This window comes from Kogia breviceps, chromosome 12 (assembly GCF_026419965.1).
Source record: "Kogia breviceps isolate mKogBre1 chromosome 12, mKogBre1 haplotype 1, whole genome shotgun sequence".
Taxonomy (NCBI): Eukaryota; Metazoa; Chordata; class Mammalia; order Artiodactyla; family Physeteridae; genus Kogia; species Kogia breviceps.
In genome coordinates, this window is record NC_081321.1 from 95679437 (window position 1) to 95697647 (window position 18211).

General features: G+C 37.6%; 1 protein-coding gene across 1 annotated transcript in view; it reads left to right on the top strand.

The window, feature by feature from the left end:
* EP300 (E1A binding protein p300) overlaps nt 1-18211 on the top strand; it is a 71592-nt gene that overhangs the window by 26120 nt on the left and 27261 nt on the right. The window contains exons 3-12 of the mRNA XM_059081018.2: nt 2213-2389; nt 3851-4112; nt 5462-5575; nt 6501-6746; nt 10747-10840; nt 11411-11548; nt 13194-13311; nt 13973-14147; nt 16535-16612; nt 17076-17185. Of these exons, the coding sequence (XP_058937001.1) occupies nt 2213-2389; nt 3851-4112; nt 5462-5575; nt 6501-6746; nt 10747-10840; nt 11411-11548; nt 13194-13311; nt 13973-14147; nt 16535-16612; nt 17076-17185 (1512 nt within the window). The remainder of the gene's footprint in view (nt 1-2212; nt 2390-3850; nt 4113-5461; nt 5576-6500; nt 6747-10746; nt 10841-11410; nt 11549-13193; nt 13312-13972; nt 14148-16534; nt 16613-17075; nt 17186-18211) is intronic.

Genomic DNA, 18211 nt, shown 5'->3' on the forward strand with positions numbered 1-18211 from the left:
AGTCAAGGCAATATCTATGTGAACAAATGTGTGAAGGACCAGGTTCTGCTAGGATGTGTTTGATGAAGGGATTACGCTTATTAACAGGAGACATCAAGGCATCTTACAAATCCCAGCATTTTATCTATATAAATTATGGACTCTTAAATAGCTTTCATTTTATGTCTACCATGAATTTCCATGCAAATAAGAAATACAAGTAAAATATAACTCCTCCAGGTGTAGGCGAGCATACTGTTGGAACTATATTTGTATAAATATTAGTACTTTAAAAGCAATATGTAGCAGCAGCACTCCCAGCCACATTGGAAACTACCAAAAGAAACCTGAACTTTGCATTTAAGCCTGTTTTTGTATTTGATTGTCCCTACAATCTTACTGGCTAGATTCATGTAGGAAATTCCAGTTATTGGAGACTGAATAAATTTTTTACTCTGGATGCTTCCCATTCATGCTGCCTCGTTTTTTTATGCTTTCACCCACACTGTGCCACTTCCCTCAGTCTCATTCCCTATCATCATCCCTGCCTCTTTGCGAATTTAATATTTTATTTCCTTTACAGGTTAGCATTCAGGAGTAAAAAATAGGAAAGGGGGGTGTGCCACTCACTGCCTAGTTATAGGGAAAGGGAAAAGCTTAAGCAAATGCTGGCAATTCAAGAAGCATGATCCTCTCAGGTTTGCAAGTTAATGAGTATAGGAGAGAGGATACCATGGAGAAGTAGTCAGTTCTCAAGAAGATCATGAAAGGTCTGGTATACCATGGTTTTCCCCCTTATGAGTAGAAAGAAGTGAGGACAGAAGGCAAGAAAGCCTGTTAGTCACACTCTACAAAAGCTGTGATGAAGAGCTTTGAAGTAAGACAGTGACAGTGGGCATGGATACATGGGAATGATGGGGATTGGGTGGCTAGAGGCAGAATTTGAGGGACCCTTTGATAGAATTGGATCTGCCTGAGAAGGATATAGAAATCTAGTGTGACTCCTTTTAATTGGACAGTAGCTGTAGTGTCATTAGTTTTCATTCTGAGTGCTTGCTAGTAGGTGATGATTGACTTACAGTGGGGTCTTAATGTGGAAGGATAGAATTGTAAGTTGCATCATTGTTATCAGTAAAACACTTGGTTTTTGAATAATTAATGCTCTGTTCTTTAAGTTAATCATTATACAGTATGATGGTTCCACATGGACTTACATAAACACAGGGAAAAACTTAGGTTTTTTTCTTTTCTTTTTTTTTTTTTCCCTTTGGCCATACCACACAGCATGTGGGATCTTAGTTCCATGACCAAGGATTGAACCTGTGCCCTCTTGCATTGGGAACGTGGAGTCCTAATCACTGGACTGCCAGGGAATTCCCAAAACTTACTTTTTAAGGTACATAGGGAGCTTCCCTGGTGGTGCAGTGGTTGAGAGTCCGTCCGCCTGCCGATGCAGGGGACATGGGTTCGTGCCCCAGTCTGGGAGGATCGCACATACCACGGAGCAGCTAGGCCCGTGAGCCATGGCCGCTGAGCCTGCGCATTTGGAGCCTGTGCTCCGCAATAGGAGAGGCCACAACAGTGAGAGGCCCGTGTATCGCAAAAAAAATAATAATAAATAAAGTACATAGGGATTGCATATACACTCAGATTACTTTAAGAGCCAAGGAGGCAATTTAATAAAGCAGCTAGGTGTAAGACAGCAAGAAATAGTGCAGACTTTGAAGTTTGCATGCTATATCTAAAGGATTCAGATTGAACAAGTTTTAAAATCACTGTTCTACCGTGTCCCTAAGTAAAAAAGTACATATCCCCCCCAAACTACCAATCTTCTACCTTTTATATAAACAAAATGCTGGAATAAGCATTTTGATCTATCAAGTTCTCTAATATATTTAAGGATTAGATGGTTTATTGAGTTGAATTTATTAAGTTATAGTTTGCACATTAAATGAAAGTTATTTAGTCCATTAAAAGTGGAGATGAATGGCAGAGCCTGCTTAGTAGATATAGCTAAATGAAGACGCTTATACATTTTTCTAAAACGTTTATCTCAGCAAACAGCTCTAAATTTACTGTACCTCAGGCCCCTAGATTATAGTCTGTTTATGTATACAGAGAGTTTCTTTTAAAATTGTCTTTGTAAATTAGGAGGTAGAAAAGGAAAGGAAATAGTAAAGTCCCATTAGTGTGGGGAATAGGATTTAATTTCTCTTCTGTTTCTTGTTCTTAGATGGGAATGATGAACAACCCTAATCCTTACGGTTCACCATACACTCAGAATTCTGGACAGCAGATTGGAGCCAGTGGCCTTGGTCTACAGATTCCGACAAAGTCTGTACTACCAAACAGCTTATCTCCATTTGCAATGGACAAAAAGGCAGTTCCTGGTGGAGGAATGCCCAACATGGTGGGTAGTAATTGTTTACAGATTTGTCATCCATCTGACACTTTTAACAGAAAAATTGTGTTAAAGCTTTTATGTCTTTTATTATACTATACACAGTAGGATGTAATGGATGGCCCCTGTGATCGAGGAAGCTTGTGCCTTCCTTCCATTTCACATGGTGTTTACTTGCAGTATTGACCAGTAAGGATGCTGTCCAAATAGGAGCAAGTGGGACTGCTACAATGAAAGTTTTGGGGTCCTGCCATATGCAGCTTCTCCTTGTGAGCAATTCTTTCTGTAGGATACAAAAGTGGAACCTCTTTCCTCTTGGGAAGGACTCTCTGAAAAGGGATTCCAACTCTCAGTCACCGTATCTACTGATTTGTATCTGATACTGTAACACAGAAGTAACTTCCCTTTCAAAGTTACAAATTGGTTTTTTTTGTTTGTTTTTGTTGTTGTTTTGCGGTAGGTGGGCCTCTCACTGTTGTGGCCTCTCCCGTTGCAGAGCACAGGCTCCGGACGCGCAGGCTCAGCGGCCATGGCTCACGGGCCTAGCCGCTCCGCGGCATGTGGGATCTTCCCGTACTGGGGCACAAACCCGTGTCCCCTGCATCGGCAGGCGGATTCTCAACCACTGCGCCACCAGGGAAGCCCACAAATTGTTTTTAACAGTGATTTTTGTTATGGTAAAATCTCCAAAGCTTCTAACATTGCTATTTTTTTGAAAGTAAAACTATCTCTATTTGTAAATGTATCAAGTAGTCCATGCCCATCTTTGGAAAAAATTGTCCTATAGGAATTTTATTTCCTTTTCAGATGTTTCAGGTTTTTTGCTTTGTGTCCCATAGGCATTGAATGCCTATATTTCAGATACTCCGCCAAGTACTGGAGACAAGGATGAATAAAATATGGCATTTCTGCCTCCAGAAATGTTTACTTTTTTATTAGGAAAAACCATATTTCTTCCAGGGTTTACAGAAACTAATTTTTCGCCACCTGAAAGGCCCCTGCCAGCTCTGCCAAGAAGCTCTTTACTGTTCTTCAAAACCTAACTTGAACACGCTCTTCACAACAGATCCCTTCCTTTCCCCACTTCGCACTGGAGTTTACCATGTCCTTCTCTTTCTGTTTTCAGAAGAGTTGCTTCAGAGCAACCAAATTCAAATAATACATTTTTAAAAAATTTTTATTGGAGTATAGTTGTTTTACAGTTGTCTTTCTCTTTCTTTTGCTCTCTGTATGTTATATTTTGATTATATTGCTTGCTAATGTAGCAATTTGTTTTCTTGTTAAATTGAGCTTCTTATTGGTAGAAGTCATCATTTATCGTAGAATCCCCTGTGTCAAAAAATTGGGTCTGGTACATGGTAGACTGTCCTTAAAGGTTTTCTTCGAAAATCTCCCAAGTCCGTATTTATTAAGGAGGTAGCACACTATGACACCTATCATCAAATGCATCTTTATTGTTTTATCCCTTAGGGCCAGCAGCAGACCCCGCAGGTCCAGCAGCCGGGCCTGGTGACTCCGGTGGCCCAAGGGATGGGTTCTGGAGCACACACAGCTGATCCAGAGAAGCGCAAGCTCATCCAGCAGCAGCTTGTTCTCCTTTTGCACGCTCACAAGTGCCAGCGGCGAGAGCAGGCCAATGGGGAAGTGAGGCAGTGCAACCTTCCCCACTGTCGTACAATGAAGAACGTCCTTAACCACATGACACACTGCCAGTCAGGCAAGTCCTGCCAAGGTGAGTGCGCTCAAAGGGTTTTTGTGCTCAGCAGTTATAATTTTTTTTTTACAGTTAGAGCTGATCACATTTTCTCTCTTTTATTTTGAGACTCCTTACTGATAATGCCTTACTCTGTATTAAGTTATGGTAAAATTCAGTATCATTTTGTGAATGAGTATCTAGAGATGTGGTAGGAGAGGAAGTTTTAGATTCTTCCCTTTTGGGGTGATACTGACTTTTATTTGCCCCAGCATAGCTTTAAATATTATTGAGGGTTTGCTAACTATCATGTAGGCCAATACTAAAAGAATGTTACTCAACTTAATACAATTTGTATATTTATAGAGTCATTTAGAAATCTGTGTGTTGTTGGTTTTTTTAAATTTTTATTGGAATATAATTGATTTACAATGTTGTGTTAGTTTCTGCTGTACAGCAAAGTGAATCAGTTAAACATATACATATATCCACTCTTCTTTAGATTCTTTTCCCATATAGGTCGTTACAGAGTATTGAGTAGAGTTCCCTGTGCTATACAGTAGGTCCTTATTAGTTATCTATTTTATATATAGTAGTGTGTATTTGTTGATCCCAATCTCCGGGTTTATCCTCCCCCTCCCTTTCCCCCCCTGGGAACCATAAGTTTGTTTTTTACACCTGTGACTATATTTGTTTTGTAAATAAGTTCATTTGTACCATTTTTTTTTAAGAGAAATCTGTTTTTATAGGTTTTTGTTTTGTTTTGTTTTGTTTTTTATTTATTTTTGGCTGCATCAGGTCTTTGTTACTGCACAGGGGCTTTCTCTAGTTGTGGCGTGCGGGCTTCTCATTGCGGTGGCTTCTCTTGTTGCGGAGCACGGGCTCTAGGCGCGTGGGCTTCAGTAGTTGTGGCTCACGGGCTTCAGTAGTTGTGGCTCGTGGGCTCTAGAGCACAGGCTCAGTCGTTGTGGCGCACGGGCTTAGTTGCTCTGCAGCATGTGGGATCTTCCTGGACCAGGGATTGAACCCATGACCCTGTATGGCAGGCGAATACTCAACCACTGCGCCACCAGGGAAGTCCCCAGGTTTTTATAATGTAAAGTAGGTTGCACAGCTTTGTGGTGAAAAATAGGGGCTCTGGAAGCCAGACCACTTGAGTTTGAATCCCACTTTGGGTGCTCTGTGACTTTGTACACATTACTTAACCAGTTTTTGCTTGTTTTCTCAACTATAAAATGGGAAGATTAATAACTACCCTATAGAGGTGTTATGAAGATGCAATGAGTTAGTAACATTTGTAGCACTCATTGTGTGATCGATAAGTTAGCTAATAGTAATGTAAAAATATAACCTGCATTTGAAAAAAGAATCATTTTTCTTCTTTTTAGTGGCACACTGTGCATCTTCTCGACAAATCATTTCACATTGGAAGAATTGTACAAGGCATGATTGTCCTGTGTGTCTACCCCTTAAAAATGCTGGAGATAAGAGAAATCAACAGTGTAAGTGACTAAATCTTTTGAAGCTTTTATATCAGAAGTATTCTTAGACTCACCAACGCAACTTGGTGAGATATAGAGTACCTCTTGATTGTGTGTGAAGTTCCTGTGACTGCCTAGTGCTATCGTACTAGATTATTTCCACTTACCACTAACTTCATATTAATAAGGTTAGAATGGAAGTACTTATTACCTAAAGTAAGATCCAGAAAGAACATTGCTTTGACATTGGGCAAGTTACTCGTTTATACCTGTGATCTAAATATTTAGATAATTTGAAATTAATGTAAAAAGAAAGAAGAAAGTTTGAGATTATTTTTAGAAACCTGGGGTGATAAGCTTTTCTTAGAGGAAAGACAAGTCAAAAGTAGAAAGTGCAGTCACCACACGTCCTTTAAAAACAAAACATTTAGCATTTAGGATTGAAAGATAAATTTGGAACTGTATATATAGCATGTTTTTAAAAGTAATTAAATTCCATAAATTAATGAAGAAACCATAAATAGCCCAGTAGAGAATTGGGATTAGGAAATAGTTTGCTAGAGGGAGGAAATACCAAAAAGTTCCCTATTAAATTAAGGAATGAAATGAAGTCCCATTTCTCTCCTGTCACATTGATAGAAATGATGCTACCTGGTGTTGGCTTTTGTGTGGCTCTGAGTCATTTCATACACTGTGATGGGAATATTGATATAGCCTGTGGGAAGGCTTTTGGGTATTTTGGATCAAAAGCTTTTCATGCCAATGATCCCCTTTGACCAATCAGTTCTGCGTCTAGAAATTTTTTCAAGGAAATAATGGGAAACAAGATGTGTGTATTTCATAATCACGTAACAATAATTTTGTGTTTAAAATTCACTCAGGCTTCATAGTGTTTTCTTTCTCACCATCTTTAATGTTTTAATACTGTTTCTTTTGTTTTCTCTAGCAATTCTGACTGGAGCACCAGTTGGACTTGGAAATACTAGCTCTCTAGGGGTGGGTCAACAGTCTACTCCCAGCCTAAGCACTGTTAGTCAGATTGATCCCAGCTCTATAGAAAGGGCTTATGCAGCCCTTGGACTACCCTATCAAGTAAATCAGATGCCAACACAGCCCCAGGTGCAAGCAAAGAACCAGCAGAACCAGCAGTCTGGACAGTCTCCCCAGGGGATGCGGCCCATGAGCAACATGAGTAAGTCTGTGTCCTCCTAGTGACAGGTGTGATGCCAGTTGTGTGTGTAAATACCATGCAATATACAAGGTTAACTTCTTAGTTTATTTTAGTCTCTCTGTGTGTGTGTCTGTCTCTTTTATTGTCTTTCTCTCCCTGTCTCCCTCTCTTACTTTTTTTGTTACATGATTAATTTTTTGAAGTAACTTTTAAAAGATTATAGTGTAGAAATCCCCTTGTAATCCACATACCAGAGGCAACTGCTATTGGTTTATATCCTTCTTAATCCTGTTATGCAATTATTAGTTTATATTTCTAGAAGTGGGATCCCATGTGTTACAACACACTATTTCTTTACACAATGTGGACATCTTTCAGTTTCCGTGTCTAATGTATCCATTTTAATACTTGTATAGTATTTTGTTGCATAGAACAGTGTGTTACAGGTGGACATTGAAGTTTCCAAATTTTTTGATATTTTAGATGGCACAAAGAAACTGTTCTGGCTCGAAGTATTCTTTTGGTAGTATTCTTTTGATTTGAAATGTTTGGTTATTGTTAATATAGATTTCTACATATCTGGCAGCAGTAGTCATTTGCCTTTGAAATAGTTTGTCGAATACACTTGTTCTCCTAACCTATTCCTATGATAAAACTGAGAGGGAAGGGGAAGTGTGAGCAGTGTTCTAATATCCTAATTTGGGGGTGGTTTTTATTCTCTAACTGTATGCTAAAATAAAGGAGATTTGCCCTATGACCATCCCTTTACTGTCAGGCAATTGAACATCTAAGCAGTTTTGTATAAATAGTTAAATACCCAGCACAGGTAAGCCCATAACTTTTAATTACTTGGCTCTTATTCTAAAATTGTTCTTGATGATGAAGTTCTTCTGTAATTAGACAACTGTCTAATTTGGAATAATCTACCGTGCTTTTTCCTTTGAAACCCATTTTCATCCCTCTACTAATAAGTGCAGTAGGCTTTAGTTTCTGCACATTGTTTGATTCTAAATGAGAAAATTGGGCATGCTACTCTTGTAAGAAGGTAAATCTTACTGAGTTTTATTTTTAACTTAAGGAAATGTACACTATTTCATAACAAGCAATGCTAACTTGTTAAACAGTTATTGAGAAAGGAGTTTTAAAGACTGGAATGAAGAGCATTCCTGCCTTTTCAGGCTTGTTTTCAAGCTCTTGTTTATTAAGAGAGATCTGAGGACTTCATTTTCCCCTTCTTCCATCTCCCTCCCTCCCTCCCTCCTCTGACTTATGATTCCTTTTTTTCCTCTCTTTCCAAGTTATGTAGAGTGTGTCTTCCTTGAGCTTTAGGATCTTGACCCAACGCAGTTATCTACCCCTGACCTAGATTTTCATTTTTGTAATTGGTTGTTTGCAATTACTTTTTCAAGTTTTTGTGTATAATTACCAGTTTAGTTCTTGTCATCTTCTCTTGTATCATCTGTGTATTTGTATGTACATTTATATGTACCCACAAAATTATTTGAAAGTTAACTAGCTTCTTGGATTTCTTTTTCCCCCTTTCTCAGTGTCTTTTTAAAAAATTTTTTAGGATTAAGATTAATCAGGTTTTTCCATTTATTTCTTGTTATGGAGTTAACGTTGCCTTTTTGGTAATAACCATCATTGTGAGCCAGTACTTTTAGAATACCTCAGATATTTCTTTATTGTGTTAGAGCTCATCTTGAAAACTGGTGTAAAACAAATGTAAAATGTCATCTTTTCTTCATGCACAAGCCAGATAGTCAGAGGCCTCCTTTGAAGTAATTTTTCCTTTTATACCAAAGTCCTGTAATGCAGGGACATTCTCAGAGTTACAAATTTTAGGTACCTGTGATTGACAAGGGCATTTGAATAAAAACAGCATTCACTTAGATGTGCTGTGTGCTGAAAAAAAACATACTAAAGGGGGCATGATCCCTACTTTTGAAACATCTCTAGTTTGGATGGGCAGGTAAGTGACTAAATAGACAAAATAGCAAGATCTCTGCTACGTGTATCAGGTTATAGAGATTCTGTAGCAGGGAGGAGAAGAGGGAATCCACTCCAGAACTCCAAATTAGAGCTTTTTACTGTAAGCCTTCCATGACCATGTTTGACCACATTCTTAATCTTCTGGTTTCTATTGAATTCACTTATTCTCTAAAGATTTTGTTAGGGCTTAGAAAAAATACGTATTCTCCTGGGGCTTAGGATTCCCCCTAGGGCTTTAAAAAAAAAATATATATATATATATATATGTATGTATGTATGTACTCACTGAACATTAGGTGCCTTGAATTCTTTTTTTGTTCATTTTCTTTCTGACTTACTCTGTCAGTGCCAGTAGTGTCTTTCTTCCTACATTTTTGTATTCTCAAGTGAATGCTCACTCTTAGGGTCTTGAATGCGAACCTGTGTAAGGGTTATCCTTCTCAAGTTATGATGGAGCCATTACTTGCAGTAATGGACCCAGATACTTCAGAGGGAATGTTGGGCTGTGTTTTCATGCACCACAGAAGGCAGTAAGATAAGCAAATTGATACATAGTGTAATCACTTTTTCTTTTACCTTATTGTTGTGACCAGTAAAACAAATCTGTGTTAAGGGTACATAATCTTTCTAAAAATGAGTATTCACACGTGGAGTGTTCATAGTGACAAGTAGACTACTACCAGCAACTACATTTTAGAGCCTGCCTTGATGATGTCAGAAGCAGAGTTCTGCCTAAGCATTTGGGAAACGTGATGAAAGAAGGCAACAGGATTTTTATTAGGCACTGTCTAGAAATCTAGTCAATAATTTTCATTTTAGGGAAGTTTTTGTTTTCTTTTTTAAAAATATCTTGGAGGGTATATTAATAGAATTGTATATCAAAAAAAATTTTTAACCAGACAAAAATCTGGTTTAGTGTAAATATTGTTTTTTTTGTTTTTAAAGAAATAATATTCATTAAAATCATTAATCAAAAAAGTTAATATATGTACATAGAGCTATTCAAGCCAATTTGAAGGAGTATTCAATTAAAAATGTTTAACCCAAACACTGTTTTTCATTCCCCTCCCTAGGGGTCATCATACATGTCCTTACATAGATTGTGCTTATGAAAACACCTGCATATATTAATTCAGTTCCCTAAACAATTTTGGTTCTAGTTTTTTAGCTCCTTTTAACATCATTACTCTTATGTCTGTCCATACATATATGAGTATAACTCTAAGACAGAATATCAAGTGGAGATCCTAAGTCAATGAATATATGCATGCATTTTTTCATTTGTTTAGCAGTTACCGAATAGCTCTCCCAAGAGTGGGTCAGTTTACACATCTATGAATTTTTATTGAAAATGCTTCTTTTCCCAAACGTTTCTCAACACTTGGTATTCTCAGACTTTATAAAAAGTTTTCACAGGAATCCCCTGGTGGTCCAGTGGTTAGGAGTCCACGCTTCCACTGCAGGGGGCACAGTTTCAGTCCCTGGTTGGGGAACTAAGATCCCATAAGCCACTAAGATCCCTCAAGCCGCACGGCCAAAAGAAAAAAAGAAGTTTTCACATTTTCATACATGAAAAATATATTACTTTAAGTTTTACTTTAAATGCAGTTGAGCATATTTGCATACTTTTAAAGCTGTTGTATTTCTTTTTTATGTAAATTGCCTATTCCTTTCCTCTTGGATTCTTCATCTTTTGTAAAGGTTGTAAAGGTACTTTGTGTATTAGCCTTTATATATGTGTTGCTAATTATATCGCAAATGATTATTTATTATATACAATGCCAGCATTTTTTCCCCCATTTGTCTTCTGTCTCTTGACTTTGTCTATGGTGATTATTTTACTTATTACTCAAATTTCTAAATGTCCTTAAGACTTCTGTTTTGGGTCTTACTTTGAAAGGATAAAAATTTCTGTGATATTTTCTTCTAGTACTTTCATAGCTTTTCCTTTCTCTTCATCCATTTTTGTTGTTTTTATTGTTGTTGTTGGTATTTAAAATACTCTGTCTTGCTTTTTGTTTTGACCTAGGTGCTAGTCCTATGGGAGTAAATGGAGGTGTAGGGGTTCAAACGTCGAATCTTCTTTCTGACTCGATGTTGCATTCAGCCATAAATTCTCAAAAGTAAGTTTTATCTCGGGTTGTGCCCTTTGTCAGATTTCAGACACTTGTTAGAATTCCTTGAGTTTTTTTAATTTGCTTGATTTGAAGATATCCTTGATGAATGAAGACATAATATGTTTGAGTTTATTCTTTAGGCTCTCTATAACCTCTTTAGAAATTGTATCAATTGTTTGGGGTAACTGACACCTTCCCAAATACAGTAGAAACTTCCAAATGCAGCTGCTTAAAAAACGAGTTTGCACTATCCCAGTGTTAACAATTAGTCCATTGCCCAGTGGATTCCCTGGGATAAGCTGTGTCAAAGTGACAGCTTAGTCTTATAACATAAGACTTAGTCTTTTAAACACAAGACATCATCTATCCCTCCACACAAAGAAATGTTGTGGGTTTAACTCTTTTCCCTCACACAAGTACAAATACATACACACCATTTCCCCCAGACTTCTTTATGTGTAAATAGACTTGTCATAGTGTATTGGTCCTATTGCAGTCATCACTGTCAGCTCTACTTAAATGAGATCCTCTTTCTCCTACCCTTCTTCACTAAAACTATTTCGCTCCTTTTAAAAGCCCAATGATGAGTGAAAATGCCAGTGTGGCCTCCCTGGGTCCTATGCCAACAGCAGCTCAACCATCCAGTACTGGAATTCGGAAACAATGGCATGAAGATATTACTCAGGATCTTCGAAATCATCTTGTTCACAAACTGTAAGATTGTCGGCTTGTCTTATTCATAAGGAGTTACCAGGTCAACATGCTACCAATCTGCCAGGCACTTAAACACAAGAGAAATATTACTGATTTTTCTATAGCCTGGCTGCTGCTGCTGCTACTTCTATGGCTTTCCTGCTTCCTATTCTCTGCTTCTCAACTTTTTCACCATCATTTGTTAGGCGTCTTTCAGCCTTTAATGGTGTGTGAATGATTCTGCCTAGTGACAACAATCAATTTATATTAGTTAAAACTTATTCATTTAATACTGTCTTTACAAAACTCAAATTTTAAAAGAAAAGCTAGGTTTTAGATCATTAGAATGGTAGAGGCAACACTGTCTTCTGTTGTTATCCTTGGTAAAGCTTTTATTATCTTGACAAATTGAATCTGTTTGGGTGGTCTCTCTGTGGTCTTCTGGTCCTCCAAATGTGCACATAGTAGAAGTTTGTGAAATACACCTGCACTGTTTGGTGTGAAGTTTATGTATGCCAAGCACACTGCCTCACAAGCACTGTCTTGTTGGATGAAAGAGGGGGAAGGCATATAGAGTGGTAAAATGTAATGTGCCCAGTATCCTAAAGGTAGAGCTCTGCCCTCACTGATTAGAGAGCTTATACTTCAAGCAAAATGCAGCATTTTTTTTTTCTTGGAAGAATCAGTCTTTTTTCATTTCCCTTACACTTAATAGAGGGATCTCCTTCAATTCATCCAATTTTTTTATTGGCTTAGAACCATGTGGTCTGTTTCTTTTCTTCTTATTTTTATGTTATATTGGCCTACTAATTCAACTTGAGCTTCATTTAGGAATTCTCAAATGATAGCATCAGAAATGGAATTTGACACAAGGAGAAAACTCTGAGATTTTAATACTGAATTAATAAGGAATAACCAAAACAAACTTATCTTGTGATCACAATAGATTATTTGGGATTGATCATCTGACTTGATGTTAAATGTTTATTTTGTGCTTGCAAATTTTTTTACTAATTTGGATTTTCCATTTATTTCTTCTCCACTTGGTTATTTCAGGTACAATACACAACTGAACATGAGATGTCCAGATGATAAAATTAGTAGCTGACATCACATTTTGTCAACCTTCAGGAAAGTTAGTGCCAAGCATTTTGCAGGGAATTGCTAGAGAGCGAAAGACATTGAATTTAGCAGAATTATTATGCATTTTTGTTCCCTTTACTTTAAGTTTTTGATCATTTAAGATTTTGTAGAGATTATTAGGTTTAATTGTACTAAGCTGAATAAAGAGAGTAGAAGGATCTTAAGGCTATTGTTACTTGGTACTTTGGCAAAGGTCAGGTTTTCTCACTTCCTTTATGCAAATAGCACAGTATAATTGTTTTGCTCTACGTTAGAGTGACTGGGACCAGAGAGTATTTTTATGGAGTCATTTCTTAATTCTGATCAGGAAAACCCTTTCATTACCACAGAGAGACACTTTCATTTTGGTCAGTAATTTATATTTGAAGACATCTTATACCTCATTTAAAAATTTTACCTAAGTGTTCATTGTATAAAAATGAGAAAATACTAATCAGGAAGACATTTAAAATACTGTGTACTTATATGGTGAGGGAAAAAAATGATGACATGATATAATAGTGGTAGGATTTTCTATTCCTAGTGTTCAAGCCATATTTCCTACTCCGGATCCTGCTGCTTTAAAAGACAGACGGATGGAAAACCTGGTTGCATATGCCCGGAAAGTGGAAGGGGACATGTATGAATCTGCAAACAATCGAGTGAGCATCTGTTTTTTCTACTCAAGGCAAAAGTGGACCTCTTTTGGCTGTTTCGTTTATTCCTCTTAGTTGCACATACACAGAATACTATACTTTAGAGGACACCCTTTAGCCATCCTGTCTTATTCTCACTGTGGAGTCACGATAACAAAGCAGTTTTCTTAAAGTGTACGTCAAGAATCTTACATTTTTCCTCTTAATAATACAGTGTACTCATGTGGCACTTTATCTGGGTTGTCCTTCTGTCAGCTAAAAAGTGGTTGAGCTGTTACCAGCTCTGTGCTATTTTCACTAGAATATGGTGAATCAGCTGCTTAGTATTTTCATCTCAAGTAGTATTTCTGTATCAGTTGAACTTTCCTCCCTAAATTGGCACTTTTTCAAAATGTAGCATATTCTTCCCACATGCTGTAAATTGTAAACCTACTTTGAGCAGTCATGCTTTACTATGTAGGTTCATTATATAGCAGCTATTCATATGATCATTCCAAACATGAGCTCATGTTTGGAATGTTGTAGGAAGGTAGATTAGATTTATTCTTTTCCATTTTCATTTCTGCCCACCTTTTTAAATGAAGCTAATGTCTGTTCTTAGTTCATTTTTTGTTACCTGATGGTAGTCCCTCTTTCTTCCTCATCTCTATTTTCAAAATTCAAAAAGGCGGAATACTACCACCTGCTAGCTGAGAAGATCTATAAGATCCAGAAAGAACTAGAAGAAAAACGAAGGACTAGACTACAAAAACAGAACATGCTACCAAGTGCTGCAAGCATGGTGCCAGTTTCCATGAACCCAGGGCCGAACATGGGGCAGCCACAACCAGGAATGACTTCTAGTAAGTGCTTTTTATTATATTTATTTTGGGGAGAAACTGAAATAAAACGGTTGCTAACCAAATTCACTGATTTGCATTAGCTTGTATAACTATTCTAGAGCTTTCAAATGACTCTTTTTTGCCTTTTCAAAGAAAATAATTCATTCTCTAGTAAAAACAGAAAGCTGAACAGTATATTGAAGATTTCTGGACATGACTTGACAATATGGCATCATTTTTAGTGCCAAAGATATTCTTCTGTCATAGTGACACCTAGGAAGTGTGATAGTCCACAAGTTTTCACTGATTTGCATATGGCAGGCAGCCAGCCAATAGATGTAGACTGAGCAAGGTTCAAATGCCTTACTGGCTTTGATACATCTAAACAATATCATGTTACTTACGTTGTCACACTTTCTTCTTGATGCAATATGTTCAAAGGCTAAGAACTGTTTATTTTTTAGAAGCATCATTTGAAATTCATCTTGACAGTTCCAGCCTTCTTGAACTAATGAATTAACTGGATAGCCAAGATGATCATGCATTTCATTATTCATTTATTGACTCATTACTAGGTTCCAAGCAGTGAAATATGGTGTGGGTACACAACGGTGAGGAAAAATACAGGCTATTTAAATGATGTGTGAAAGGCTATGATAGGGAAAACCTGTGTTTCTTGAGTCAGGGAAAGCTGGCTATCTATAGATAGTGCCAAATGAGCCAGCAGGTACCAACTCTTAGGCCATTAGTGGATTATAAGTGGGCTGAGAAATTCACCCCAACAGGCCTTGAAGTAGTCAAATGTAGAACTTTTAGCAGCCTCATTTGTTAGCTGCAGTGTTGTGCTAGATATATTTTCTCATTGAGCCATGATGTGAAAAGAATTGAGAACAGCATTTCTGGCGGAGGGTACAGCATACACAGAGGCCCCACTAGCAAGGGAAAATGCAGGTATTTTCTGAGTAGGTAGAAGAACAATTGTTCAGAATCATTGTTCAGAAACAAAGTCAAGACTAGAGTTGTGGACACTGCCTCAGTGCTAATGGTTTGAACTAGGGCAGTAACTAAGATACAGAGACAAGTAGACAAATTTGAGATACTTGGGTGTGGTAGAATTTACTTGAATTCTTCAGAAATTTGAGCCAACTTAAAAGTTTATCAGATGTTAAACTGTAGTCTTATGTTAAAATAAAAACAGGATGGTACTGGTGCAGTAGGGTAGAGACAAATATTAATGGAACTGAGTAGCCCTAAGTATATGTTTATAGACTGAGATTCCTGTCTTACCCCATACACAGGAATTAATTGTAGAAGAATCCAAATTTTTTAAACTTTAAACCAAAAAATCAAAAGTGCTACAGAGAATAGAATATTGAAGAAAATATAAAATGAAATGAGAAAGGTCTCTAAAGTAAATACTACCTGGAAGCTTTTTTTTTTTTTTTTTTTTTTTTTAATTTTATTTATTGTTTCTGGCTGCATTGGGTGTTTGTTGCTGCTTCGTTGCTTTTCTCTAGTTGCAGCGCACGGAGGCCACTCCTCGTTGCAGTGTGCAGGCTTCTCATTGCAGTGACTTCTCTTGTTGTGGAGCACAGGCTCTAGGCACACGGGCTTCAGTAGTTGTGGCTCGAGGGCACTAGAGCGCAGGCTTAGTAGTTGTGGCGCACAGGCTCAGTTGCTCCGCGGCATGTGGGATCTTCCCGGGCCAGGGCTCGAACCCGTGTCCCCCGCATTGGCAGGTGGATTTCCAACCACTGCGCCACCAGGGAAGCCGTACCTGGAAGCTTCAAAGAACGAAAAAAAAGGGACGATACCATATACATAATTAGTGAGCAAACCAAGGAAACTTTTCATATTAAAGGTGCTAGTTTCCTTAATATACATTTAGAGTATATACGTATGTATATTTTCATCATTCTTAGTTATTTCTATTTTTGTATGTGTTTTAAGAGGTGTGTGATGAGATATAGAGCAGTGTAGTATGTGTATTATTTAAAGTCAGTGTTCACAGTGGGCTTGTATGCATAAAAACATCATTGGGGTACACAAACTTGGTCACTGGACAAAATCTGTGGCTATTGTCTGTAGAGGTATTCTTCATACCAATGAAATAATCAGGCTTAATCAAATAACAGCATATTAAATGCTGTATTAGTCTTTTAAAATATGAGCTTTATAGTATTGTCCTGTCAGTGCTGAAAGCACCCTGGTTCATAAAGAAATGTACTAAAACCATTTGGAGGCATTTTCTTGTATTCCAGAAATAACATTTTCTTCAGGTTCCTGTGTAGTTCATAGCTTTATTTTTTTGATATTCAGACTGAATTCTGTAACGTACACTTTATTTTCTAAAGGAGAATGGCTGCCTGAAAAGATGCATTTCTAACCATTTCTGTATTCCATTCTAGATGGCCCTCTACCTGATCCATCTATGATCCGTGGCAGTGTGCCAAACCAGATGATGCCTCGGATAACTCCACAGCCTGGTAAGTTATGAAAGAAATCGGTGTACTTAACCATGGCTTTTTTTTTTAACAGAGTTCCTAGTGTATTACAAGATTACACCTGCCGCAGGCCAGCAGCAGGTATCATAATTACCTGCCTGAGAGATCAGAAAGCCGTTTATTAGAGTAGGATCCCAGGGAGGAAGGAAAGGGTGAAGAGCAGATTGGCTGACAGGTCAAGGGGCAAAAGACATTAAATGATCAAGCATCCATTTAAAAACAACTAGGCAAGATGAAATTTATTCCAGATGGTAAAATTTGGTTCAGAGACCATACATTAACTAACAGTGCCCTCTGTGACTACTGTGAATGAAACAGAGATTCACAGTTGGAAGCAGTTGCCTTTATTTGTCCTGATACAGTGACATAGAATCATAAATAAGAACTCTTTTATTCTCCAATTACATAAAGGTGTTCAGATCTAATATTTTACACTTATTCACAGGTTTGAATCAATTTGGCCAGATGAGTATGCCCCAGCCCCCTATTGGACCCCGGCAAACCTCTCCTCTTCAGCACCATGGACAGTTAGGTCAACCTGGAACTCTCAACCCGGTAAGTTTGACCTCTGGGTAATCTTTTTGGCCTTTACTTGACGTACGTACGTGTGTGTGTGTGTGTGTGTGAATTCTGTTGTATTTGCCCTTAATATAGAATGATTAAATAATTAAAACTAAACCATATACCACAATTAGGCAGAGAATACTAGTCCATAATTTTCACCTACCTCTTTTACCTGTATGCATTGTTTTTAGAAATTTATCCTACAGAAATAATTCCTGAGACAGTAAAAGGATGTAATTTGAAGAAAATTCATATTAAGGATGCTACATTATGTACTGTGTTTTAGGAAAAGGCCATAGCCTGAATGTACTGTAAGGGATTCATTATGTTTAAATTATGGTACATCTGTAAATTGGAATGCTTCATAAGCAATAATTTCAGAACTTACATGATGGCATGAAAGGTGTTTACAGCTTTAAGTGGGAAAAGCAGGTGTCTAAAGTATATTTATTATAGGATCCTGTATCGTTAAGGACTTTCTTGATTATAATTTATATAAAATAAAAACTAAAAAAGATTTCTTTCCAAATACTGTTCACACATAGTCACAGTACTAGAAAGCTTATAAGAGCAGCCAGTCGCTGCTGCCTGGAGTCTCAGTGTTGAGTAGGCTGCATACTCTGACACAGTCATCTCTCTTCCACAATACCTCTCTTCCCCAAACACAGAACCTACCCAGGCAGGAAACTGTCAAGGGTGATGGAGGGGCAGTTGCCTGATTTTATAGAGTGGAGAAGATGGCCTCTGAGCATCTCACTGCTCCTTATGCAAATTCTAAACCTGTCATCCAGCTTTCCATATTGGCCCCAACCCTTACCCTGCCTCTCAGAGTTAGTTAGTGCTATCAATTGTTAAGCCTTTTTGGAGTTGTCTGGCACCACCAGGCTGCTGTGTTTAATGAGGGGTCTTATTCTTCATTTTAACCTACGAAACAAATACCTTTCTTAGACTATGAAGTTCTTGGCCTTTGGTATCCATAATTACTCATTATGGAGTCTTATGGTTTGTGCTTTAACA